This window comes from Rattus norvegicus, chromosome 8 (genome assembly GCF_021556685.1).
Source record: "Rattus norvegicus strain SHRSP/BbbUtx chromosome 8, alternate assembly SHRSP_T2T, whole genome shotgun sequence".
NCBI lineage: Eukaryota > Metazoa > Chordata > Mammalia > Rodentia > Muridae > Rattus > Rattus norvegicus.
The window spans coordinates 71,736,203-71,762,361 of record NC_141541.1 but is presented as its reverse complement, the minus strand read 5'-3'; the positions used below and the strand labels follow the sequence as shown (position 1 = coordinate 71,762,361).

Genomic DNA, 26,159 nt, shown 5'->3' with positions numbered 1-26,159 from the left:
TCACATTTGATATATCTGCTTGTAATTACTATCAAAAGGAGAAAATGCAAATTTTAGATTGTTTAGTGAGTCAAAATAGATTAAACGAATTGCTGCCTTTTCTTGACCGATCGAAACATTTATGAAGTTATTTCTGATAGTTCTCTTATACTGGCGAAGGATCATCTTCCAGACAGCGGTTTTCTGCTTAATGGAATGATTAATTTGCTTTTGGTTTTTAATCTATAATTGTTTTTCTTAGAAAAATAATCCTTTATTATTGGATCTTATAATATAGTCTAAGTCCATAAGAAGGTTTTTGAACACACCTCCTGTAAGACAGTAAGACAGACTTAAGCACTGAGTCTATTTACTCATGACTTTCAGTGAGGCTACTTTCAATATTTTATTAATTGTTGGGCATCAAACTCAGAGCGCCTCCCATGCTAGGCAAGTACAGATGATTACTGAGCCACACCCCTGGTCTGATATGTAAACTTACTTTTACATTTTATTTATTTATTTGTGTGTGTGCTGTGCATGAATATATGCCTGTATGTGCATGTTGCATGTGTGTGGTACATGCATGTGTATGTTTGTGTGTATATTTGTGTGTGTGTGGTGCTTGTGAAGAGGTCAGAGGACAACCTGTTTGAGCTGGACCTCTCCCCAACATGTGGGACCTGGGGCTGGAGCTCAGGCTGTAAGGCTTGGCTGGTGTTTACCCGTTGAGCCACTTCACTGCAGCGTTTGTTTTTACAGCCTTTATTCTTCTTGAGACAGGTTTTCATGTAACCAAGGCTAGCTTTGAACTTCTAATCTTCTGCCTATAGCGTGTAAGTGCTAGGATCATAAGCATGGTTCTCCATGCCCAGCATCCAATATTTTAAAAGGGAGGTCAAGTCATGCGGGCTACACACTATCATTTTGATAATCCCAGCTTTGGTACCAACATGGCCAAGATTATTTTAAGAGAATTGTTCTAGGAGCCTACAGTAAGAGTCTGCATTGCAACTTACAATTTCTGTTTACATGGTGGTTTTATTTCAGAATATGTGCCCAGAGATATAAAATGAGACAGGGAACAACTGTGCTGGTGCTCCCAGCAACTCTGGGCGTCTCTTTCCTAATCCAGTCCTGAAGTTGATGGGATGTAATAAAACCAAGAAAAGCTCTCTGGTCCACTGCGCCAGTGATCCAAGAATTAAAAAGTTCTAACGGAGCTGGGACATGACAGATGAAGCCATTACCATCAGTTGTACCCACAACCACATTCTTAAAGCATCCTAATTACAGAAACCACATCCAGTCAATATAATACATATTAGCAATTTCCTGATCCTTGGTAGGGTGGAAATTATCCTGAAAGCTTAATTAAGAAGGAAAAAAATCATGTTCAGGTATTAATTTCAATTTAAAAGAAGCACTCAGCTCTCCACGAGACTGCCAGGGGGAGCAGTACGGGTTACTGCACAGAGATGGACACCATCTGCAACCGAGCTGCACTTCTGTTGGGTTACTGCGACCATTGTAACACCTGCCTCAGATCACCCTCTGGACAAAAGTATTTGATTGAACCCAAATCATATTTCCTAATTCTTCCTTGTACCTCCAAGTTCTTTAAAATTAAAACTCACAAAGTCCAGATATTATGCTCCCATTTGTACAAATGTCCAGAACAGCCATATGAGTAGAGACAGAAAGTGTCCTAGTGGCCGCTGGGGCTGGGGGTAGCAGGACTGGGGAGCGACTGCTAATAGGTGTGAGGCCTCATTTCGAGGAAATAAAAATGTTTTGGAACTACATAGTAGTGAGCTTGCTTAGGTTTGCAAACTTGTAAATTATACCGGGGCACAAAAGTCATGTATATTTATATGTGTATGTGTGTATGTATTTGTATGAGTTTTATAAGTCATATACATACATACATACATACATACATACATACATACATGAATTCATACATACATATCAGTGATTCTTGATGCCATGATCCTAGTGTCAACTCTCATCTTAACCTGAAGTCATAGACTGCTGTGGCTCAGGGCAGCACCCCATGAGAATGTAACACCCAGCTTTTGCCCTTGACAAGCAAATAGGCTGGCTTCCAGAGGGGTGAGTTGCCTTTATTGAGTCCCCCCGCCCCCAGCAACTCAGGCTAGAGCAGTCATCTAGATCTTGTAACATCTTTCCAATGCCCTTGCCCATTGCTTTTCTGATAAGAATCCTTTACAATAAAAACCAAGTCATTAGAACAAGATATTCTTAATTTTTCCTAATGAAAATGCTAATTACAGATGGCAAACCTCTGCGAAGAATAGATATATTTGTTGTGATAGATTTATTAGGTCCAAACCAAGAGCTACCTGTAAGTGTCCCTAGAGGAGCATGGCCACATTAACAGACCAAGAGAGCCCTCTACCTGTGTGTCTGGAGTATAGATTTTATTCACTAAGTCCTTGACCTGGAAAGCCAGAAATAAATTGAGATGAGAGATTCTTGTCCTTTGTCTGTCCTGGTTGACATAGGGCATTATTTTTGAGCAAATGAATGATGTATTTGTGCACACACATAGAGAATCTCCCTTTTCTGTGAATAAAAAGGATCAATTGGTAGCCTCAATAAAAGAGTCAATTTTTTTTCCTGTGAGAATTATATTCAAGTCCTTATTTTCCAAGAATTTTATATTCCTCTGAGGATATAAAATGTTAGTTTGTTCATTCTACCTAAAATTTTCATTGTTCTTTGTTTCAGCCAAAAGTAGAGTTGAACAAGAAGATCATGCAGGACCCTGAGAACATGCACCACAGAGCTGCTGTAAATGTGAGCTATGGGATCAGTTTGCCACGTATTAAACAGAGGAAAGCACATGTAAGTAATGAGTGTCTCTAGCAAACTGTTAATTCTAAAACAGGTCTCAAGCCACTGGCCAGTGGTGTGAGATAAGACAGATTTTAAGTAAACCGATTCTTTTGTCTTTGGGATTTTTTTTTTTAATGAAATGAGGTGTCTATCATTCTGTCTATAATTAGTAATGATTAAGCAAAATGTAGACATATTTTAAAAGATCTATTTGTAGCTCATTCCAGTTTTTTTGTTGTGATTGGTACTCCTTAAATGATCTAGCAGCAAAATTTAGCAAGGAGAAGTAAGTTGACAAAAGAATTAGAGAAATTTAGGATGTTTCGCACCGCAGACTTACCACTAGAAGAAGCGAAGGAGACCCACACTACAGCCCCTTCCTGCTGATGCACCCTCAGGTAACAGTGCAGCAGGCAGGGAAGTGTCCCTGACCAGAGGCCAGCACACAGCTCCTACTGGGGCCGAGCGCCAGAGGCAAAGCTAGAGGCAGCCGCCTGAGTCTGCAGCCCTCATTTCTGCCTCCTGGCTGAGGGGCCTCAGGGTCAGCACTGGCCTCTTCCTGTGCTGTGCTTTCCTGCGACATCTAGAAGTGGTGCTTTGTTTTAATTATAAAACTATTTGAGATCATTTCTAATACTAAAACCAAATTTTAAGGTAAAATCTATGTACTTTAAAAATACATTTATAACCAGCTTCTCTTATTTCTCTCTCTCCCTCCCTCCTCCCCCCTCTGTGTGTGTGTGTGTGCGTGTGTGTGTGTGTGTGTGTGTGTGTGTGTGTGTGCAAGAACATGATTACTTATAGAATTAAAATTTGTAAACCATTTCTAACTTGCTTAATTATCGCAAATAAATGGCCCCAGTTTCCCTTACAGACTCTCCGGTTGCCTGTGTCACCATGGCATTTGTACTCTCTTGGTCTCTGTGTGTACTTTATATTATTCTTACAGGTTTGGAGTAAGAGCACTATCCTAGAAATATTTTCTAGCCTAAGAAATAACCAGAAAGTTAGATGTTTTTATTCCTGTTGGAACTTTATTTAAAATGTCAGTGTGATTAATGTGAAGAGGTTTTTATCTGCTTCCCAGGAGCCCCAAAGCCCTTGAAGTAAAAATATTATTTCTCTGGCTGCACAGACAGCAACAGATTTCTCTTTTGCTGTTGTTGGTTTTCCTCCTCGATCTAGAATTAATATTGGCTTAGCTGGTGGAGTACTGCAGCTTGGCAGCCCCGGGCAACTTCCGCTTGGTACAGAAACTTTGTGATGAGGGTGAAGTTTCTAGAGACTACTGAGGACATGGGGATTATGCTTTGCTTTATGATGCAAACATTCAGACTTAAATAAGGAATTCAAAACAGCTCTAACTTTAGGGTAGAATCTTTAAGTAATTTACAAGCAGGATGAGTAACCTGGGCATTTTCTGTGTCCTTGGAACAATGAGGGGTTGAGAAAAGTCTCTGCTCTGTGTTATATCTTACTAACATGTGCTTACTTAGTATTTTCTAGACCCTCTTCATGAAAACAGTAACCTCATAGAAATTGACAGCAGGACACAGTAAAAATGTGTCAAATCTGATCAAACTATTGGCCTTTTCACCAAAATAGTTGAGCCTATCATTTTATGTTTGTCTAGATATCAGATGCCACTGGAGAGATAGGTTTGTTTGTTTGTTTGTTTGGTTTGATTTATGAAACAGAGGCATTGTTCTGAAAGTTCTCTGAGAGAAAGTACTCAGGTATCTAGTTTTAAAAAACCTTGTAGCACATCTGGGGAGGGGCGGGTAAAAGGCAGCTGTAATCCACCTCTTTTTTATTTAAAAAAAAAGTTTTCAAAAGCACCTACCCTAAGAGTGGCCACATGTATCATGGGGATGCACAGTGAACTAAAAAAGCAGTGGTAAGACTAATGTTTCTGAGTGCCTCTTCCTACTCACAGGCTGCCGGGCCTCCACGCCAGTGCAAATTGAACAGCTTGTCAACAGCCTGCAACGAATTTAGGCATTTTGACAAGCAAATATGAGTCCATAGTCAGTTTGCATTATTAGTTCTGGAAGTTGGCGTTGTTTTTCCATCTGATGAGGAGGCATCTCAGTCTTCACCATAGGAGGTAATAGAAGATCTTGGGGGCATTAAGCACACACACACACACACACACACACACACACACACACACACACGCACGCACGCACGCACGCACACACCGACACACACAAACATCACTATCATATCCCAGAATTTGCCTTTAGAACAAATTTTTTGTGACTTTTTTTTAACATAAAATCAATTTCTGGGGGAAAAAAAGGCACTAAAAACAAACCTACTAATGATTTCAGGATCTTAAGCCTTAGTAAAAGCTGACGGGCCCAGTTTCATGTGCCTGTCGGGTTCTCACTGGGACCAGCGGGCAAGCATTGCTGCTCTTCCTGTCTACACGCAGCCTCTCATTCCACTCCAGCTTTACAGTGCATGCAGCTGAAGATCTGCAGAAAATTTGACTTTGATTTATTTCTTTCAAATAAAAAGGGTTTCTTAAAAGGCTTGAAACATGTAACTGTTAACATGAATTTTAAAAGAACGATTATGAATGCATAACAAAATAGCCAAACAAAACATCGCTGTGAACTGCTGCACAAATAACTCTGGTTACAACCATTATGACCTAGAAAAGAATCATAAAAGCATTTTTCTTTTTGGCAAGCTATGAGTTGCTGGAGAATTATACCAGTTCTTTGGTCCCACTTTCCAAATAAATAAATATATAATGCTATGTAAACTTAGAACCTTTTATTTATTCATGAGGTTGGATTTAATGCTACGATGACTTCTGGGCTGTATGAGTCGTACGTTATACTGTGCTTCTCAGGAACGTGGTTGGGTAGCACACACACCTCACAAATCATAGCTTCTTTCTTTACTGTTTCACTTGGGGTGTGCAGAGCAATTGCTCCCCCTGAAACACAATCATTCCCGAGATGATAAAGTAACGGGAAGTGATGCGGTTGTGTTAATGTCAAACGATTAGAAGAAATGCCCGAGGTGGGGGTGGGGTGACTTCAAAACATGATTGTGTTTTAAGCCCATGCATATGGCCACAATTACAGTCACAACATAATTTGGCAACGGTAGCAGAATTAGATTTAAACAAATTGATGGTACACTGCAGTAACTCAGAACGAGCTTGTTGCGTTTATAAACCATAACAAGAAGCAGAGTGAATTAATAAACCCTTCTTGTCACTAAAAATAAAACAGGGAGTAATTGCTGAGACGGAGCTAACCTAACAGATGACTACCGTCAGCATCCTTCCCGCCTGGATGTGGCAAAGTGAAGGTCACCCCCATTTCAGATGACAAAGAGGGAACATTTTGTTGGTAAACAAATTAATCTTTGGAAAGGTCACCATTTGTTTGAAGTTTTTATCCAGTTCTTGTCATCTGGAATCAGAGATTGACTGTCACCGCAGCAGGCAGGGGTGCAGGGGAAGCCGACAAAGCTACTTCTGTCCGTATCAGCATTCCTTGACAAAACTCCGCGCCTGATTGTGATGCCACGGACGGCTGGTTTACAGCTGTCTCCGGACAGGAGCGGAGGCCCGCCCCGAATCCCAATAAGATGGGCCTGCATATTTTGCCTGCTGTACGCTGGCCCTCTGCCCACAAGTAAAATGTATCGTAGTTCAAGCCAGCAATTATCTCTCTTACTTCCTTCTGTGCTGCTTCTGTTCCCTTTTTGCAAAAACAGATGTGGGTGTTTATTCAAGTTCCGCATCTATTCTTCCCCACACCTGCCAGGGCAGGATTTTGACAGGGCAGAGTTTTTGGGAGCCAGCAGACAACAATCGGATGTAATTTTTCTGAGAGTTGTTTTTATTTTATTTTTCTTAAGGAAACGGTGATCCCCCTCCCCCACCCCAGGAAATGTGGAGTCAGCATCTTGATCCCCCTCCCTTTCCCCAGGAGCATTTGGTAAATTAAATTAGTTGAACAAAAGGAAATAGCTTTTAAAGACATTCAGAAATGCCACATCCTATTTATGACACACAGTTATCACCCAAGGACTGCGACAGTATGCATGGTGTCCCCACCTCTATGGGTTGCAGAAGACAGCCTTCTCTTGAGGCTGTACAGAGAGCGGTGGTGGTGGCGGTGGTGGTGGCGGTGGTGGTGGCGGTGGCGGTGGCAGTGGTGGTGGTGATGGTGGTGATGGTGGTGTGCTGTCTGTATACACTATGCTTGTTCTTGGAACAGTGGAAGGTCTAAGGAGCATCATGAGGCACTGGCTGGTGTTCAGCTCCTTCATAAAAGTCGACTGTCGGGGTTGGGGATTTAGCTCAGTGGTAGAGCGCTTGCCTAGGAAGCGCAAGGCCCTGGGTTCGGTCCCCAGCTCCGGAAAAAAAAAAAAGAAAGAAAAAAAAAGTCGACTGTTCAGGGAGCATGGAGAAGCCATTAGAGGCTGTGCCCTTGTCACTAATGTCTATAAAACACCAAGCTGTATGAGCTCTCTGACTTCTTCCAAGCCCTAGACTTTGATGTGTTTTGGGGGGTGGGATGGGAGAGATCCTGCATTCAGCCCCACAACCAACCCTCTGCAGACATCAGTCCTTAATTATCAGTCCTCACACACTGTACTTTACCATTGTTTCGCACTGTCATTTAAAACTTACATTTTGTCTGGACCAGGGGAGGGCAACAGACTAATATGGAGGGCCATTCCAGCAATGCCATTTAATATTTCATCTAATCCCATGGACTTTCTTATACAGGTATGAGATGGGGGCCTTGTTTATGTGCTTTTCACATCCTCCACGGCACCCACATGATGCTTTATACACAGCAGGTGCTGAGGAGAGGCCTGGCTCACTCTCTTGCCCGTTTAGTCTCTGCTTTGCAGCTTTGTAGCCTGGTGTTAAATGCCAAAGTGAGTCCTGGGTAGCCTGGTTGCCCAAAGTCTCCTCCTGAGGGGCCACCTGATAGTTTTTCCTAGGGAAATAACCTTGCTCCTGGATTCACAATACAGCCTTGCCACTGCCTAGCTGTCTCCATGAATGTCACTGAAGCCCTACCATCCCCACATCTCTGTTTTATGGGGAGACAAGCTGGATGGGGTGGCAGGTGGTGTGGTGGAAAGGGCTTGGGGTCAAGTGGAACAGTGCTCGGGTCTATTCTTGAACCCTAGGTAAGCAAATTAACCTCCCGAGTCCTTCACTTCTTCTGCAAAGCCAGGATAATGATGCCTACTAGGTACAGCTGCTATGGGGACTGCAGAAAATATCTGCACAGGACCGGCATGTAATAAATGCCCAACAAGACTCCTGCCTTTCTGAGAAACGAATTAGCATTAACAATCTATTTCCTTCTCCCTTCTCCACACCTGTGCTTTCAGAAGAGCCTCAGCTTCAACTCCCTTTCCCCTCTAGCATAGTGAAGGCTAGCACAGGGCTTGCTGTTCTGGTTTCCAGATTGTAACAGAAACCTCAGTGAGTGTCACAGAGGTCACAATTCACTTTGTGACAAATACTTTAAAGTGCAGCAAAGAACAGCAAGTGATAAAGGTAGATACCAAGTGTGAAAGCAGGAGAGTAATGTGTGCATGTGTGTGCGTGCATGAGCAGAGAGAGTAATGTGTGCATGTGTGTGCGTGCATGAGCAGAGAGGGTAATGTGTGCATGTGTGTGCGTGCATGAGCAGAGAGTAATGTGTGCATGTGTGTGCGTGCATGAGCAGAGAGAGTAATGTGTGCATGTGTGTGCGTGCATGAGCAGAAGGGTGTGTATAGTTGAGTTTCTTACAAGTTGGGTTTTTTTTTTCTAAAATAGATAGTAGATTTGTACTGGTCTGGACTTATATGATAGCCATATGTATGAATAAACACAAAGGTTAAAGGAAATAATTTTGTGTGCTGAAGAGATGGCTTGGCAGTTAAGAGCACTTGTTCTTGTAGAAGACCCAGGGTCAGTTCCCAGCACCCATGTCATGGCTCAGAACCATGTATAAGTTCAGTTTCAGTGAATCTGATGCTCTCTTCCCGCCTCTGTAGAACATATGAGGTGTACATACATACATACATACATACAAACATACATGTAAACAAGACATGCATATGCATGAAATAAGTAAATCTTTTCCCTTTTTAATTTAAAAGGTTAATTTTCATGCCAAGGCCTGACCCCTATGAACCACCAACAAACTGATGGAGAGGACCACGAGAACATGACAACTGTGGCAGTTGGAAGCTGGGGGAGTCCCCTGATGCCTATGACAAAGAGATGGAAAAACCAAAAGATATCAGGTGTCATTTCCCGGTGGCCCCTCTTCCTTTTCAATGACTTCAATACCTTCTCTGTCACACATTCACCCCAATTTCAAGAACAATCTAATTTTTGGATATTATATATCCATTTTGAAATGGTGCTTTATTGTTGGCAAGTAGTCGGCAACTTGACAGTTGGAGCCACCGGCTTAGAGCATGCTGGTAGCCATGAAGTATGGCCTCCCTTGCTCAGGTTTAGGCTGCTTCTGTGATCTGAAATGAACCATTGCTCTACTTTGTAGTCCTGAGTAGAAATGTTACTTTGTTGATTAAGGCAGATTTCAACCAACAATAAAGCACCATTTCAAAATGGATATGTAATATCCAAAGCAGAACAAGACTGCTCTTGGAAATCGTGTGAGTATGTGACAGAGAAGGTTCTAAGGTAGTTGAAAAGGAAGAGGGACCATTGGGAAACGAGACCTGATGCAAGTGCTCTGGGCTCTTCAGTCTTTCACTTATACAGATTGTTCAGTATATAAGATAGGGAACTAAGTGCCTTACACACACTATCCTATTTGACCCTTGTTCCTATACCATTTACATGACCATTTTGCAGATGAGGAAACTGAGAAAGGACATACCTAGTCTAAGGTTTTACAGTAAGGAAGGATGATCAGGACCAAATTTATCAGGAAATCCACCCTCCAGGGTTCTGTGACTGAATCACTACCAACCCCAGCTTAGTTATTAAGGAACTGGGCAGCTAGTAGATGTTGTTAGGGAGTCTGTCTTAAAACAAAATTCCCTACTATTGTCCAGAGTGTCTGGATCATCTTAGCTAACAGGACCCCTGAAACTATAAAGCCATAGCAAGTTACTGGCTATTTAAAGTGTACGCAAAATAAAATATATAAATAAATTATAGGCAGAGATGGATATCAGACTATAGTTATTACAATTCTTGAATTTATAATCTGCCTTCATCTAAACTTCCAATATTCATATATATATTTTATTACGTGACATCTGAATGAGATATGAGTATTTATATAATAAACATATACATATGCAACATTTTATATACGTCTTTTTAAAAATAAACGTGTGAAACTGAATGGACAATTATGCAAAATTCTTATGAGGTTCACATTTATGTGTATAGCAGCCTTCCCTTTAGCTGCAATGGAAAGCAGGGTCTACTGCTGGAAATAAATGTGAGAACCTTTGGCATGGAGTTTTACCTCTCCCCCGTGGATTCTCCTTTTCACGAGAGTAAATCCTCTATTTAATTAAAAAGAAGGAGTGAAGCTCTGCTGAGGGATTTCAAGCTCGAGTGAACAGAGAGAAGGAAGACTGGGGGTGGCGGTCCAGGTAGGAACCTCTGTACTGCTCTGAATTCACCCCACATTAAGCAGGTACCTGCTCTCAGGACTGGACCACTCCCGTAAGTGGCCCACTTTCATTCTGAGCATTTGAGTCTATGCTAAGAGATAGTGTTTCTGATCTCATACCACCACTTTGAAGAACCAACAACTAGGTGGATAGAGGGGTCAAAGCCTGTCTGTCTGTCTGTCTGTCTGTCTCCCTGTCTGTCTGTCTGTCTCTCTCTCTCTCTCTCTCTCTCTCTCACACACACACACGCACGCACACACTAGGTGGGGAGATATATATGATAAGGTTAATGCACAAAAGGACAACAACAGATAGAATTATATTTTGATATAATCAGCTTCTTTTATTTTATATTAAATAATTAGTTTGTTTTTAAGGCAGGATCTGGTGTAGCCCAGTGCTAGCTAGCATTCATCTCCCAAGTGCTAGTATTACAGGTGTGCACCAACCAAACCTGGCTTACCTTTTCCTGCATTTTATTTCATTCATCTACAAAACATTATTCTAAGAAGGGGGTCATAGAATATACCAGACTGCTGAAGCAGTGACTCCCCTTAATTAGAACTCTCTTGATCAATCTTTTCTTTCACAAAAAATATCTACTATGAGTCAAAGAATGCATCAAAAGTCTGCCAAAGTTGCTGTATTGTGTGATTTTTTTTTTAAGGGCCCAGGACCAAAGCTGTGTTCTTCATGTATGAAATATCCACTGCTCTTGGTTGATGATGATGATACCTTTTGTGTGTGTGTGTGTGTGTGTGTGTGTGTGTGTGTGTGTGTGTCTGTGTATGTGTGTGTGTGTCTGTGTATGTGTGTGTGTGTGTGTGTCTGTGTGTGTGTGTGTGTCTGTGTGTGTGTGTGTGTGTGTGTGTACTGCAAACTCAAGTTTTTTATAAGAACTACACTTTCATGAGTAAGAATATAAAACTTCATGCTCTGAGCCAGGCACTGGGGAGGCTGAGGCAGGAGGAACACCCAAATTCAAAGCCATAACTAGGCTACAATGTGAGACCCTACCTCAAACAAATAAACAAAACAGAACAAAACTTTTCATTCTTTGACCTCATTATGTTACGTTATGTCTGTGTTACAAGAATGAGAATGGAGCAGTATGAACATGTTGCTGTGAGTCTGTGTAGACTGAGGGCTGGAGAGATGGCTCGGTGGTTAGAGCACTGACTGCTCTTCCAGAGGTCCTGAGTTCACTTCCCAGCAACCACATGGTGGCTCACAGCCATCTGTAACAGGATCTGATGTGCTCTTCCAGCATGTAGATATACAGGCAGACAGAGCATTCATACACATAAACAAATAAACAGACAAATAAACGGAAACTGAAGCCAAGAACAGTTAACACTGCAAGCAGCTCCATGGCATTAGCCACAAGAGGAACTGGCCCAGGGTCATTTTCTCCTAAGAGGCACTTGAGACGGATAAATACTATTGCCGTGCTCTCCAATCTTCTAGCCCGTTGCTGCTTAAACTGTACTTGAGTTCAAGTATGTATTCCTAGCCTCTACAGACCTCTCTGGTAGAAGAGAAATGACGCTGATGTGGAACAATTCGCTGTACACTTCCCTGAAAGCATGGCTTCAGAGTCCCATGTGTAATGTAAACCCCAGAGACACTTATTTGAAGGTTAAGGTCTCACTGGGCTAGGGGTCAGGGTAGAGAACGTGGATTTACATCATCTTTTGATAACCAAATAACGATAGTGTTTAGAGTAAATGTTGATGAAAAGCCTAAAAGCAGCCATATACAAGCTAGAGAGAAAGGCTGTAGGCCTGAGTCCAAGGACTTAGGTCTCAGCCCTATCGCAAATCATGGCTACAAGCTGAGAGCCAAATCTATCACTTAGCTTTGAAAGATGCAATCGTTTCATTTCTTTTTTTCCTGCATGTGTTTGCCAGTGTGCTCTGTGTGTTGTAGGCACGCATATGTCTCTGTGCATGAGAGCCTCTGCATACAGTGGCTCCAGGAAATGCTGAGTATCTTTCTCTCTCACTATCTGTCCTGAGGCAGGGTTTTTACCACACCATGGCTGAGTGTTTGGATGAGGCTGGCAGGTCAGCGAGCTCCTGGAATCGGCCTGTCTGTGCCCCATCCCAATGGGTCAGAGTCACACATAGCCATGTGTAGGTTTTTCTGTGGGTGCTGGGGATTCCAATTCAGGATCTTTAGGCTTACAGGGCAAGAGCTCTTGTCTACACAGCCCTTCCTCAGCTCAGGATGTCTTGTTTCTATATTGGGAAGACAAAATGGCTTGTTCAGAGCCATAGGGGCCACAGCCCTGCCTGTGTAATTCTCAGGCCAATGCTTGTTTGACATCTTCTAGAATGGCCAGTTCCTCCCAGGAAAGCAAGTTGTAAGCTGCTGGATGGGGGCTGCTCAAGGAGCCTCAGGAGGGCTCTAAGTAACTGGAGAGGTGCTGTGTGGTCTAGGAACAGACTCGGTGCTGCCCCCATGGGCCAAGGTGGCCACTCAGATTTGTCTGAGATTTTCCCAAAAGATGCACTTGGAGAGGATGGATGGCCTTGAATAGGCCTCTGAAATCTAATTGTGTGGTCTCAGTCTGGAGCATAAAAGGAAGGGCTTTAGGCACATGGTTGAAATTAGATCACTTTGGCTGCTCTAACTGAAGGGCATCTTTAGAATTCTTCTGAACAATCTCTGCCCCTTGATGTCCTCATTGATTATTACACTTTATTTCCTCTCCCTTTGGCTATGAAGCAATAGTACTTTCTAGAATCACATTATCTCCTGGACTTGTTAGATGTTCATGAACGGCCTAATTAGAGTTCTGCAGGCACCCCTCTCCCTGGTAATTTGCATAAGGCTTTGTCCTCTTACATGAATAAGCCACTCTAGCGGGATGGCTTAGATTTTCTCCCAATCCTACCTTTCTTTCTGTCTTAACATTGCATGCCCCATTGCTGCCAAGGACTCTACCTGTGACCCCATCTGTCATTTCCACATGTCATCCCCTCCTCCTGTATCAGCCAAAACAGGACTTGCTGAGGTGGGAGTAATGTAGCAAGAAGGACAGACAGTGAGGACAGTGGGCAGTTCCTTGCTCACATTCTTGGCCCTCCCTTCCAGGGCTCAGGGTCCCACTCAGTACTACAGAGTGGGAAGTTCTTTCTGTCCTGACCTCATACCAGCTTACTGGAACCAGTCTGCTCAGGCACAGTTATGCCCAGGAACCTGGTTCATTCTGGTGTTTTCTACAATATGCTATGTTTTCAAATTTACTGTCTGTTTGTGCTAATTGGGGGAAAAGGCGTGGGGCGTGGGGAATATTCATAGACCTTTCACTTACCAGCTTTATTCTACTTGTAAAATAATATGAATCTTTAGAAAATGATACTTAAAATTATACTCATAGTCTAGGGTCCTGGCCAGGAAGATACTAAACGACAGGCTAGGCCTGCAGTACTGGGGCACCGGAGCTAGGTCTCCTACAGGTCACAGCCCCTTTAGTTACACCCCTTTGCAGCTGGATTTTCAAAAGAAGCTTTGAAGTTCATGTTTTGTTTTGTTTTCCCGGGAATTTCTGAATTTTAAGAAAAGCGTTTGCTTAGATGACTCTAAAGCCCTAGACAGAGCTAGGAGGAGGGCTCAACTGGTAAAGTGCTTTCCTCAACAGCATGATTTCAGTCCCCAACACCCATGAGAAATGCTGGCTGTGGTGGACACATGCTTGTGACCCTAGATCTGGGGAGGTAGAGACAGGAGTGTCCCTGGGGCTTGCTGGCCAGCCAGTCTAGCCTAATTGGTGATCTGCAGGCCAACGAGAAAAACTCTGTCTCAAAGGAAGGTAATAATACTAAAGGTTTTCCTCTGGCCTTCGTGCACATACACACATGTGCATCTAAATAAACATAAACAACCTGCATGGCCACGCATGCGCGTGTGCGCACGCACACACAAACACACACACACATTAATAAAATAGTTCTGTGTATTTCAAAGAAGGCAATCTCCAGGCCCAAAATATAGATCTGGCCTTTAGAAAGAGATGCTATAGATTTGGGGTACAATAATATTTACCTAGGAAGCGCAAGGCCCTGGGTTCGGTCCCCAGCTCCGAAAAAAAGAACCAAAAAAAAATATTATTATGACTGTATCATCTGAGGAGTTGGCTGGCAGCTAAGACCTCCTACAAAGTTTGCATGTGTGTGTGTGTATGTGTGTGTGTGTGTGTAACCCTTAACTTAGAGGATTAGAATTTTACTTTGCTTAAATTAACCATCTTATTGATGCAACAAAGCCACATTGAATTACAGTGGTCAAGCAGACTAAACGTTCAGTCTCATCTAATAAGCAGAGAGTATCTTTATTAGAGAGCCACTGAGAAAGCCCAGTCAGAAGGCTGCCCAGTGAGCCAGGAAACTGACAAAAGACCGTGGATTAGATACTCTCCACAGTGAGCAGTCTCACATGTATATACTTGGAAGTGCACATCTGTAAAGCCTCGGCTGCCAGAGGGCTATGACTCCACCCTTGGAAAGCAAGTGCCTTGTGGACACAGAGATCCTGACTGACTTGGCCTTTATAGTAATCTCTACAATCTACTTTGATTGGCTGTGTGAATTGTGTTTGCCCAGCTCCTGATACCACCGTAGGCCCTATGGAATAATGGGTGATGGTGTCACATTTGGACTGGTTAAGCACCTTCAGCTCAGGGCTGGAGAGATGGCTCAGCCAGTTAAGAGCACTGATCCATCTTCCAGAGAGCCAACTTTCAACTTCCAGCACCCACATAGTGGCTGACAACTGTCTGTAACTCCAGTTCTAGGGGATCTGATGCCCTCTTCTGGCTTCTGTGGCAACCAGACACACATATGCTGCATAGAAATGCAGGCACAGCACCCATACTTGTAAACTAAAACTAACTTAAAAGATGCTAAGGAAGAATCTTTAGCTCCAAGAAGCTAAGTCTCTTGATCCAATTATGTCATTAATAGGTGGGAGAAAGACAGATGAGAATGCTGTGCTTGTGCTCCTGGCCACTGCTTCCCATTGGCTTCTGTCTTAATTACTTTTCTGTTGCTGGGATAAAACATCATTCCCAAGGAGAGACGAAGAGTTGGCTGTGGTTTCCAGCTCCATCCTGTCTGGTGGCAGGAGAAAGACCTGAGAGATCACATCTCACCCTCTCTACTGAGCACAGGGAGTGGGGAGAGCTAACTGGAAGAGGGTGAGGCTATAAACTCCCAAGGGCCCCTCCAGTGATGTTTCCTTCAGCTAGAATGCACCTCCTAAAAGTTCCATAACTTCCACAAATAACTCCACCAACAGGGGACCATGTGTTAATAATGAGCCAACGAGAACATGTCTCATTCAAACCATTGCACATACTTTCCTTTAGCTGGCCTCCTGAGTCTTCAATAACAGTGATCAGAGCACGGGCGGGTGGCTAGTATTTAAAATGATTTCTGCACAGAGCTAGACACATTGATTGTGCACTTTACTTTTCTTTTTAACACTTGATTTGGGGCAGGGTGGACATATCACTGGTCACATCTACTTCCTACCTCAGTACTACACTGTCTGGAGAATGGGGAGAGCCTTTAGAATGAAGAGAATGATGAGAACGATAAAATTCCAGAGGAAATAGTCCATATGAATATTCTTGAGAGAGATCTTTTGGTAATCAACGCTTCTTCTCTCCCCATTTTCCCCTAGACCCAGACTACAGCCTCTCATCCATAATCGCTGCTGAAGGGCCTCTTGCTAAAGGGCCTAGACATGTACAGTGGCTGCATTCGGATGTTCCCAGACCCTATGGGAACTTAAGAATTTGATGAAAAAAATTCTCTTTGTCTGAAACAGCAGTGAAAGAATTAACCCAAGACATGAGATAAGGGGAACTTTCCTGTCTAGACTATAAACCTCCTCAGAGCAGGAACATGATGCCCAGAATGGTTAGACGCAAACACACTGTTAACTTATGTGGATTTGGCTGATGACAATTGGTTTGAGACCTGTGGGATTGAGATATGCCATGTTAGCTTAGTTTAAGTCATGGAATGCCACATACTTCCTTTGACTACTTTTGTAGGATGTTCTTTTGGACCAAAAAATTATCTTCCAGGGCTTGCTAGGGCCTGCCAGATGGCTCAGTAGGAAGTGCTGTGTACAGGTGTGTACACACATGCACACAAATGTGCATATGCACACAAGAATTTTTTTAAATCTATCCAGGTCTCTTAGGTAGAGTTAATTTCCCCTTGCCTAGATCATCACGGCTTGCTTTAATGAATGAGTGAGCTGACTTCTTTTCCTCTTACTAGCCCTCCTGACTGGCATGAGCCATGTTTTTCCACTTTCATATCCTCTACAGTCTTTGCAGAGAGCACTTATGCATGGACAGTACTTACTGAATGATTTATTTAACTTAATATAATCAAACTGAACATTTGACCAGGACGGCTTCCGCAGACAAGTGGGGAGGTGGGGAGGGTCTAGTTTCATAGGCATATTTTACATGGTATTTCTTGTCTCCCGGCTTCCAGCCCACATACCACTTCCCTTAGGTGGCTGTAGCATAATCCTAGGATTTGCTTCTTGGGAGTGAGCCCAGAGCCCAGGTGCTCCACATAGCAGTTGACATTAAGAAGCAAAGCTTTGGCCATTCTAATACATGATTTTACTTTACTTTTAGTTGTGTGTGTATGTGTGTATGTATGTGAGTGCACATGTACATATGTGTGTGAGTGCAGATGACCCTGGAGGACAGAGGCATTGGATCTCCTGGAACTGGAGTTATAGGTGTTTGTGAGTCTCCTGACACGGTGCTAAGACCTGAATATGAATGCTCTGGAAGAGCAACGTGTGCTGTTAGCCGCTGAGCCTCCCTCCAGCCCCTGATGCATGATTTTCTGATTATGAGACTTTTTCACTTTGTCATTGAGGAAAACGTGTCAGAAAATGTAAAATGACAAAAAGCTATATGACCTCAGTCCTACACAGAGACAGACATTGGAAATGTTTCAGTAGATTTATTTTCCTTACTTCTTCCCCTTCCCCTCCCTTCTTCCCCTCCTCCCTCCTCTTTTCTCTCTCATATGAAGTGCAAATGTACCTAGAAAAGACGCTAAGACAGAAAGGACAGGACCTTTGTGAACAAAGCTCGGAAACTCCAAGGAGTGACATCTAAGAACCTTGAATAAGTGGGTGCAGATCCATATTCCTGAACAGAAATGCCGGCTGTCCACATGGCGGTCTTTCAATATTAATCTCCATGTCAGCATTAATCTCCATATCTAATGTAATTCCAGTGAAAAGTCATAGGAGCTTTATTTTGTTTGAGTGAAATGTTAATTCTTTTAAATTTGCCAATATTTGTTATTGTGAGGAGTAAATGACCAAAGGAACTCTTTCCCCCTGAGGAAGATTAATGAAGGTGTACTTTCCATCCCACTTCCTAAAGCATGACAGGATTACAGTAATTATGATGATGCTCTATGGATAGAAAATTATCAGATCAATGGAATAGAAAAGTGAGCGCAGATTATTTCCCTCTGTGTGGTAGGGGTGGCACTGGAAACCAGTGAGGGGAGGGGTGTTTGCCAGCCAGCAGCTACCAGGGGCTTGGAGAAGTTTGGAAAACCAGAGTTGAGTCTGATCCTAGCCTTGTACCCTGTGCCAAAGAAAACTCCAAATGGAGGTAATTAAATGTTTTCTAAGGAAAGAAAAAAATAGAAAATGCTTAAAAATTAAAACCATTTTTAACTTAGACAAAGAAAGGTTTTTTTTTTTTTTAAGTACTATAACCTATTAACAATGCCCATGTGTGTATGAGGGTAAGTAAAGCCCATGCTCATACAGGCTCAGGCACTGTAGCTGTTCTGAATTTCTATGTGATTTCTGGACAGATTATTTCTATTCCTTGGGCATTCATTGTTCATTTGTGACTTGGGGGCTGAATCATGTCTAGGGTGGCTTCTGGATCCGACCTCTCAGTTCTGACACTTCCTGCTGCTCTTCCCTCATTTGGGAGCATCAATCCATGACACGGAAAACAGAAAAACAGGCACAGTGACAGTGTCTTCTATTCTAATTGCAGAAAGCATTGTATATGTGTTCGTGTGCATACATACGTGTAGGCATATTTCAGGTGTAAATGTATGTGGGTTCATGTGTGTGTGGTGACCGAAAGGAGGCCAGAGCTTGATGTTGGGTGTCTTCCTCAGTTGCTTTGCTAGCTTGTTTTTTTGAGACAGAGCCACTCACTGATTGGCTAGATTAGCTGGCTAGCAAGCCTCCATCTTCCCCTCCGCACTGTTCACACTGGTTCTGCGGGTCCCCGCATCCCTGCCAAGGTCAACTTTGCTGAAGGTGTCACCGCACCCTTTGCTATTGACTGGTGCATTCAGCAGTGCACTTGCTCAGGGCTGTCCCGGGCCTCCTGTCCCCAGCGCTCTTACCGCCTGTCACATTTAATACTTGGACTTCCATCTGTCACATCAGAAACGACCACACAGGGTCAGCTATCTGACCAATCCATGTCATAAGCAGGAATCTCTCATTTGAGATATATTTTGACAATAAAGTTCAGATGTTAGAAAAGCTATATTCTAAGAGAAACTACAAAAAAGACATACTTTTTTTCTTTAAGATTTATTTATTTATTTTATGTAGATGAGTACACTGTCACTGTCTTCAGACACACTAGAAGAGGGCATCGGATCCCATTACAGATGGTTGTGAGCCACTGTGTGGTTACTGGGAATTGAACTCAGGACCTCTGGAAGAGCAGCCAGTGCTCTCAACCGCTGAGCCATCTCTCCAACCCAAGGACAAACTCTATGCACACATATGACATTAAGATGACTGAATTATATTCCATAAAGTCCAGTTCACTGCTAAATTGACTTAATATATTTTTATATTGCCCTGATTTGTGTTTGAGTTTAACTCTCTGTTGTCGTCAGCAAAATCCCCTGCTTGGTCAGAGCACTGAGTCTTGGTGTTGGCTTAGGCGCCTCCTCCCAGCCTTTAGTGGTGCTTGGAGAAAGGATGGGAAGCCTGGTGGAGACACTGAAGTACACGTCTCAGTACTGCTGTGGAAGGGATGCCAAGCTCCAGAAAAGGGGCCCAGCAAAGCTGTGCGCCAACCCAGCTGCTGGCATGAGGTAAATGAGAACCAAACCTCATTTCACTTGTGGCTCTGGCCAGTATTTAAACAAGAGCGCCTACAGATGGGCACGGCATTGTGGAGCGAGGGACTAGATATCAACGACGGTGAGGGTGAATGGCACACACAGCCTTTCCTAGACCTTGGCTGTCAGGGCTGCTTTCAAACTCAGTCTTGCGCATTGCTCCCAGGCATGTGGCTCTCCTTCTAGGAGATGCAGTGGGGAAGTGGGTGAGAGGGCAGCAGTTATTCCCCAGGGATTACGGGGGTGGGTGGGTGGGGGCTCCCCAGTTAGTTCTCTTGGAGAGCCAGAAAGATGGAATCAGAGGTGGCAGGGAAAATAGCAACAAAAGTCTCCTCGAGTTTTGTTAGTTTGTGTCCATCAGAAACCTGATCCAGTGGGTTCCAAGCTGTTAATAAAGGTATCACCCATTTCTTAACTTTGCAGGATACCCAAACATTTGCAGATTATAGCAACATACTTGTCATCTGGGCATTAATCCTGTACCAGAATAAACCCTTTTTACAAACTATTTTCCAGAGGATCTTCGTCCCTCGAAATAATAATGTTCCCTGGAATACATGATTCTGTGGATTCATGTGGATGTATTTGTCCTACAAAATTGGGACACAGGCAAAAAAGGCTCAAGCCAGTTTTTGCCACTGGGCCACCTGTAGTCACAGCCAACATGCATCACTCTGAGTCTTCAGGAGAGCAGGTGCCTGCTTCCCAACTTTCCTCAGAACCCGCAGCAGCAGCAGGAGGCTCTCTGCTGAGGCATGAGCACACTCAGAGGAGTACTGGATTGACCTGTAGTAGGAAAAACGTTGTAGAATTTACCACATACTTTCCCCTTCAGTAGGGCTGAATCTTATATGAACTTGAATTAGATAAATTCAGGATATCATGATGTCAAATACTAATAGAAGTTCTTGCTTTATAAACAAAGTCTGAAATTAGAACACTTAATTTTAAAAGTGAAACAAAATCTCACTTCTCCCTCCTGAAGCTGGTGCAGCCTGAGCACATTTTCAATGGTTTATTACTCAGGTCTCCACTCAGCAGCCCCAGTGAGAAAGCAGAACAAATGCCAGTGGGCAGGACAGGGGTCATCTCAGGTCACACATGCCAGTGGGCAGGACAGGGGTCATCTCAGGTCACATATGCCAGTGGGCAGGACAGGGGTCATCTCAGGTCACATATGCCAGTGGGCAGGACAGGGGTCATCTCAGGTCACACATGCCAGTGGGCAGGACAGGGGTCATCTCAGGTCACATATGCCAGTGGGCAGGACAGGGGTCATCTCAGGTCACACATGCCAGTGGGCAGGACAGGGGTCATCTCAGGTCACACATGCCAGTGGGCAGGACAGGGGTCATCTCAGGTCACACATGCCAGTGGGCAGGACAGGGGTCATCTCAGGTCACATATGCCAGTGGGCAGGACAGGGGTCATTTCAGGTCACACATGCCAGTGGGCAGGACAAGGGTCATCTCAGGTCACATATGCCAGTGGGCAGGACAGGGGTCATCTCAGGTCACATATGCCAGTGGGCAGGACAGGGGTCATCTCAGGTCACATATGCCAGTGGGCAGGACAGGGGTCATTTCAGGTCACACATGGGTACAGGAAAGGGGGAGAAGGCAGCTCACTGAAGCAAGCAGGATACCTGGGCAAGCTGCTCAGCTGTGCACAGGGAAGGAAGGATGCCATCCCGATGTGGGTTATGACTGGCATATTTTCTCTGTGTTCGTATCTTACTCATAGCTAACAAGAGCAAAGGAAAGGAGGGAGGAGGGAGAACTCCAGGCCACAAAAAGACAGTCTAAAAAATCGTAACTCAAGAACATAAGGATTTTTTCATAATTTCTTCATGTAATAAATAGCACAGCTTGATAACATAAATTAGGTAAAATGGGAACTCAAACACAGGATGATAAAATAGTGGAATAAAACAAAGAGGGAGATTGCAGACATACAGAAACAAATTGAATACAAAAATACTTTATGGAACTAATAAATAAACTATAAATAGAAGGAGGAGAACACACACTACAGCACACTGAAATACCGACATGGAAGAAAGCCTGTGAGCACAGCATACGCACAGGAAAGAGACAAAGAAATCAATCAGGTGCTAACTGATGCCCATTGCTCTGCTGCAAACTGCATGGCTGCAATATTGAAAAAGGTGGACAACACCTTTAAAGATTTATCTCTCATTTGCAGAACAGTTCATGGAGAACCCAAGTCTGGCTCCACTCCATGTAGAGCCATGATGCAGTGGCCCATGATGCCACCTCTCCTGTCCCCTCCTTCACTCCTTTACAGGATAGTCTACCTTATGGCAGAAGCTGTTTCCTCTCCACTTGTCAGCTTATGAGAAGTATGAAGAGACCCAAGGGAAAGCCTTCTGAGGAGGTGACCTAGAGGGACTCTTCGAATCTGATTAGCATGAATTTGGTCACATGCCCCATTTATTCCCGTGGAATACTGAAAAATGTGATCCATAATTGGATAGCCATGCACTCAGGCAAAATTGGAATGTCATGTTTGAAAGGAAAACAGGCCCTAAGGGACACACAGGTACCATAATATGAAAGGCCAAGATGAGCAATATGTAAGAACATTTGGCGTCCCGAAAATGGAGAATCTAGCAAATAAAAGAGAAGATATTCACTGATATAAGAAAAAGCTCTCAAAGTAAAGAGGGGGTGAAATGCTGCTGGGAAGAAAGCAGAACCCCAGAGAAGTCTGACATAGAATATTTAAAACAAATTACTTTAGTTAAGTATCTTTGCTTTAAAGATGAAGAATGTTTCAACATGTAGGAAGTAAGGAATCATCTCTAAAGAGTAAAAATACATGTTGGTATTAGAGTTCACAATATTTACCATCAAGAGTAACAGTGTAGTGTTCACATAGTTTTGAAATAAAAAATAATAAACCCAGATGTAATTCAGGTGTAAAGGCAGGTAAGATACCTATGTACCTTGCTGGATAGAACCATTGATGGCTTAAGGTAGCCTACCAACCAAAACAAGAAGCTATAGTGTAAAGGGCTATGAAAATGACTGTTGATGAACATCTGACCCATTTGTATGGATAGCAAATACTGGTGTCTATAGAGTCAAAGTAGAATGTGAATGTTGTAGGACTAACCAGTGTAAAAGTACTCTGAAATTGAGAGAGGAAAAAAAGCAGCTGGGTGAAGCAAGAACTCTGATGCCCTGTCTTCTGAAGTTAGGCTGTTCTATCCATGGTTACTCATGCAAAAATAATTTAGCATCTTTCATAATAAGCACTATTCAGCTGTATAGCATGAGTCAGCAAAGTATTGCCTAGGTGTTAGCCACCTGCTCTTGTGAATAGAGTTTCATCAGAACATGGCATCTTGGCCCATTCAGTCACTAACAAAATGCCACAAAGCTGATGGTTCATAACAACAGAAACAGATTTCTGGGAAGTTCAAAGTCAAGGTTCTTAGATTCAGCAACTGGTGGAGACCTGCTTTCTGACTTGGGAGGCTACTTTCTCATTGTGTCTCACACAGTGAGGCCACTCACTGGAACCATTTCCATAAAGGCCTCTGAAGTCTATCCTCATGACCTAGTCACCTCTCAGAGCATTCAGACCTCAGCAGCCAGCTCACAGTGTTGTTTCCAATGCTGGCAGTCAGCCTGCATAGAGCTCACATGCCTGAAATGTCTGCTGTCATTTTAAGTTTTTCAAAACCTATTTTTTTTTTTTGGTTCTTTTTTTCGGAGCTGGGGACCAAACCCAGGGCCTTGCGCTTCCTAGGCAAGCGCTCTACCACTGAGCTAAATCCCCAACCCCCAAAACTTATTTTTAATGATGGTTCTTAAACACTTTAACCTCCTTTGTAGCCCACCACCCACCAGTAGTGGAAAAGAAAGGACATGGGGGCAATTGACCTGTTTAGAAAGGTTCTTTGGAGCAATTCCTGTTTGTGTAATCTGGAAATTGGCAGCTCAGTTCACAGGTTAGCAGACAGTGGCAGCTGGATCCACTTGCGAACACTTCACAGATACATCAGCAGTCCAGTTCAGTAGAGTTAGAACAGCAGACAAATCAGTAGTGGTGGCACAACCTAGCAGAAACAGCCGGGCCTCAGCCTAGGCACAAGTCAGCAGGAGGGACCTGGAGGAATCCAGGAAAAGTTCTAGGCTGTGCCTCTCTCAACTAAGCAAAGATCAGCAAAGACTCTAGACCAACAAGCACTGCACAGCTAGCTCTATAAGCAAGCCAAGCTCAGCCTCTGTCATTGTCCATCAAGTTCTAGTTATACGCCCTCCAAACATCACGTGACCTCCATGGGTCTTAGCTCAAATGACATCACCTGGCCAAACAGCCTGAGTCTGTGGAAGTGGCAAGAAACTGCAGCACACCACCAGATTATTTTTGGCGTGTTTCTCTCTATGGAGTCCCAACAAATGCAGCTCAACTATGCAGTGTAAGGCAGACCAGTACATGCATCAGTGAACCATCCTTTATGTCCTCTCTGGTGTCTGCTTCAGCTAAATGTTCCATCACAAGTCAGCCTTAGGCTTTTATCTGTGTCCACTTCAGCTAAACACTCCTTCACGTGTTTGTCCCAGCAAAACACCATCCAACACAACCGACTTTTCAAAGAACCCTTAAGTTTATACTTCAGCCCACTATTTTGCTCCTTTAAGAGAAAATAATTGCCTGTATAAAGGAATCCTGGGATAGAGGAATATTTGGTAAGCTCTACTAATTTGTTGCTGCTAGGACTGGATTTCAGGTGGAAGAATACTTGCCTAGCATGAACAAACCCATGTTCAATCCCAGGTAAAACATAAACTGGAAATGGTAGCACATGCCTGTATCTCCAGCTAGAGCATCAGAAGTTCAAGGTCATCCTTAATGGCATTGTAAGTTCAAGACCAACCTGGGCTACTGAGTCTCTCTCAAAATAATAAAAATAATAGTAATAATAATAATAATGACAACATAGTTTGATGTTTTTAATTCAGACCATTTTCCTCTTAAATCCATGTCAAATTAAATTTAATAATATAATATGCATACCTTTATTATACATCACTATATCAGTTGTTACAAAGATACCAAAGAGGACGGGTCTCCTAATGAAAGTTGCTGTGCTTCCTTCCACTTTATCTTCATGTTTCCACATTTCAGAACCTTTATAGCATCTCTCCCAGAGCGATGGAACAGGGTGAGCTTTCCGATTAACGATTCTAAGTCACAGGACTATGGTTGCTGCGTCTCCCTTCAGCTTTCCTTTCTTTCCAATGCTAGGGACTGATCTGAGGGCTTCATACACATGACTCAAGCGCTCTGCTGCTGAGCTGGAGCCCTGGGACCCCCTTTTTTAAATTTCAAAAATTCTAAGCTAATTTAGAAGATTTAGACAAAGTAATAAAGTGCTGAAATACAGTTTTAGAAATAATAATGAAAGACTGTATGTAAAGGGCATTGTTCTGTTTATATGATAATTGAATAATTATATTTCATATTATGTCAGTGTATGAAGGTGTGCATATCTTACAAGCTGCAAAGCATATGCTCTGTAACTTACACTGTAATCACAGCATAAGGAGCCTCCAGAGGCAGTGCGGGTAGGACTTGCTAGGGATTGGCGTGTTCTCAAAGCCAGCTTGGAGCTGGCATTTCTCTCAGCCCATTTTACCTGTCACTCATGCAGCAGCAGGTCCACACTTATGCAACCCCCAGACCTCTCCTGGTTGCAGCACTCCACCTATAACTGTATCCTCTAACCCATCCTGTAACTCAATGCCTCTTTTAAGATGTTTAAATATCATCCACACTACTACATCATAACCCTGACTGCACATAACAGTGTGCCCAGGGAGTCTTACAGAAATACCAAGGCCTGAGCATGAACTAAACTGTTCCGATTTAATTGCCCAGGATGGGTGCTCAGACAGCAGTGCTTTCCAGAGACTCCCTGAGTGGTTCCAATACAAGGTTCCAATACCTCAGCTCCATCACAGCACCAGGCAGAACTAAAACCACTCCCACTTCTAAACCCCCTTAGTCCTCGGCTTCCCCATTGTTCATAAAATTTAATGATCATCGTATTAAAGTTAGTGTTACATAGTAAGTGCTCAGTAAATGCTGACATCTGCTACATTTTCCTTCCAACCCTGCTCATACAAGTGTTTGCCCTTGCCATCGGAAAAGGCAGCAGAGTGGGCAGGTGCTTCTTATTTAGCCACCATGAGGAATTTATTTTCTGTAATCTGTAGCCCTCTCTTGTATCCCATCCACTCGCCCACCATCAGCATCCGTACTTGCTGTCGGCACGGTGTAAGGGACTGAAGACAGCAGCATACGAATCTGCTGGCTGCAGGGCAGAGTCTGTTTCCTGCCCCTCAGCCTCTCCTTTGTGTCGTTCCTAGTGATGTATTTTATACTGGATCTTTCTGCTTTAGCTTTCAAAAGCCAGTTGTCAGGTGTTCTTTATAAAAGGCTTTCAGAAAATCCAGATAAATTATGCTCTGT

At 43.2% G+C, this 26,159-nt stretch overlaps 1 protein-coding gene across 12 annotated transcripts in view; it reads left to right on the top strand.

Moving 5' to 3' along the window:
- Positions 1-26,159, top strand: part of Iqch (IQ motif containing H) — a 195,928-nt gene that overhangs the window by 35,443 nt on the left and 134,326 nt on the right. For all 12 annotated transcript variants that reach the window (XM_087561124.1, XM_087561125.1, XM_087561131.1 and 9 more), the window contains exon 5: positions 2,734-2,850. In XM_087561124.1, the coding sequence (XP_087417250.1) occupies positions 2,734-2,850 (117 nt within the window). The remainder of the gene's footprint in view (positions 1-2,733; positions 2,851-26,159) is intronic.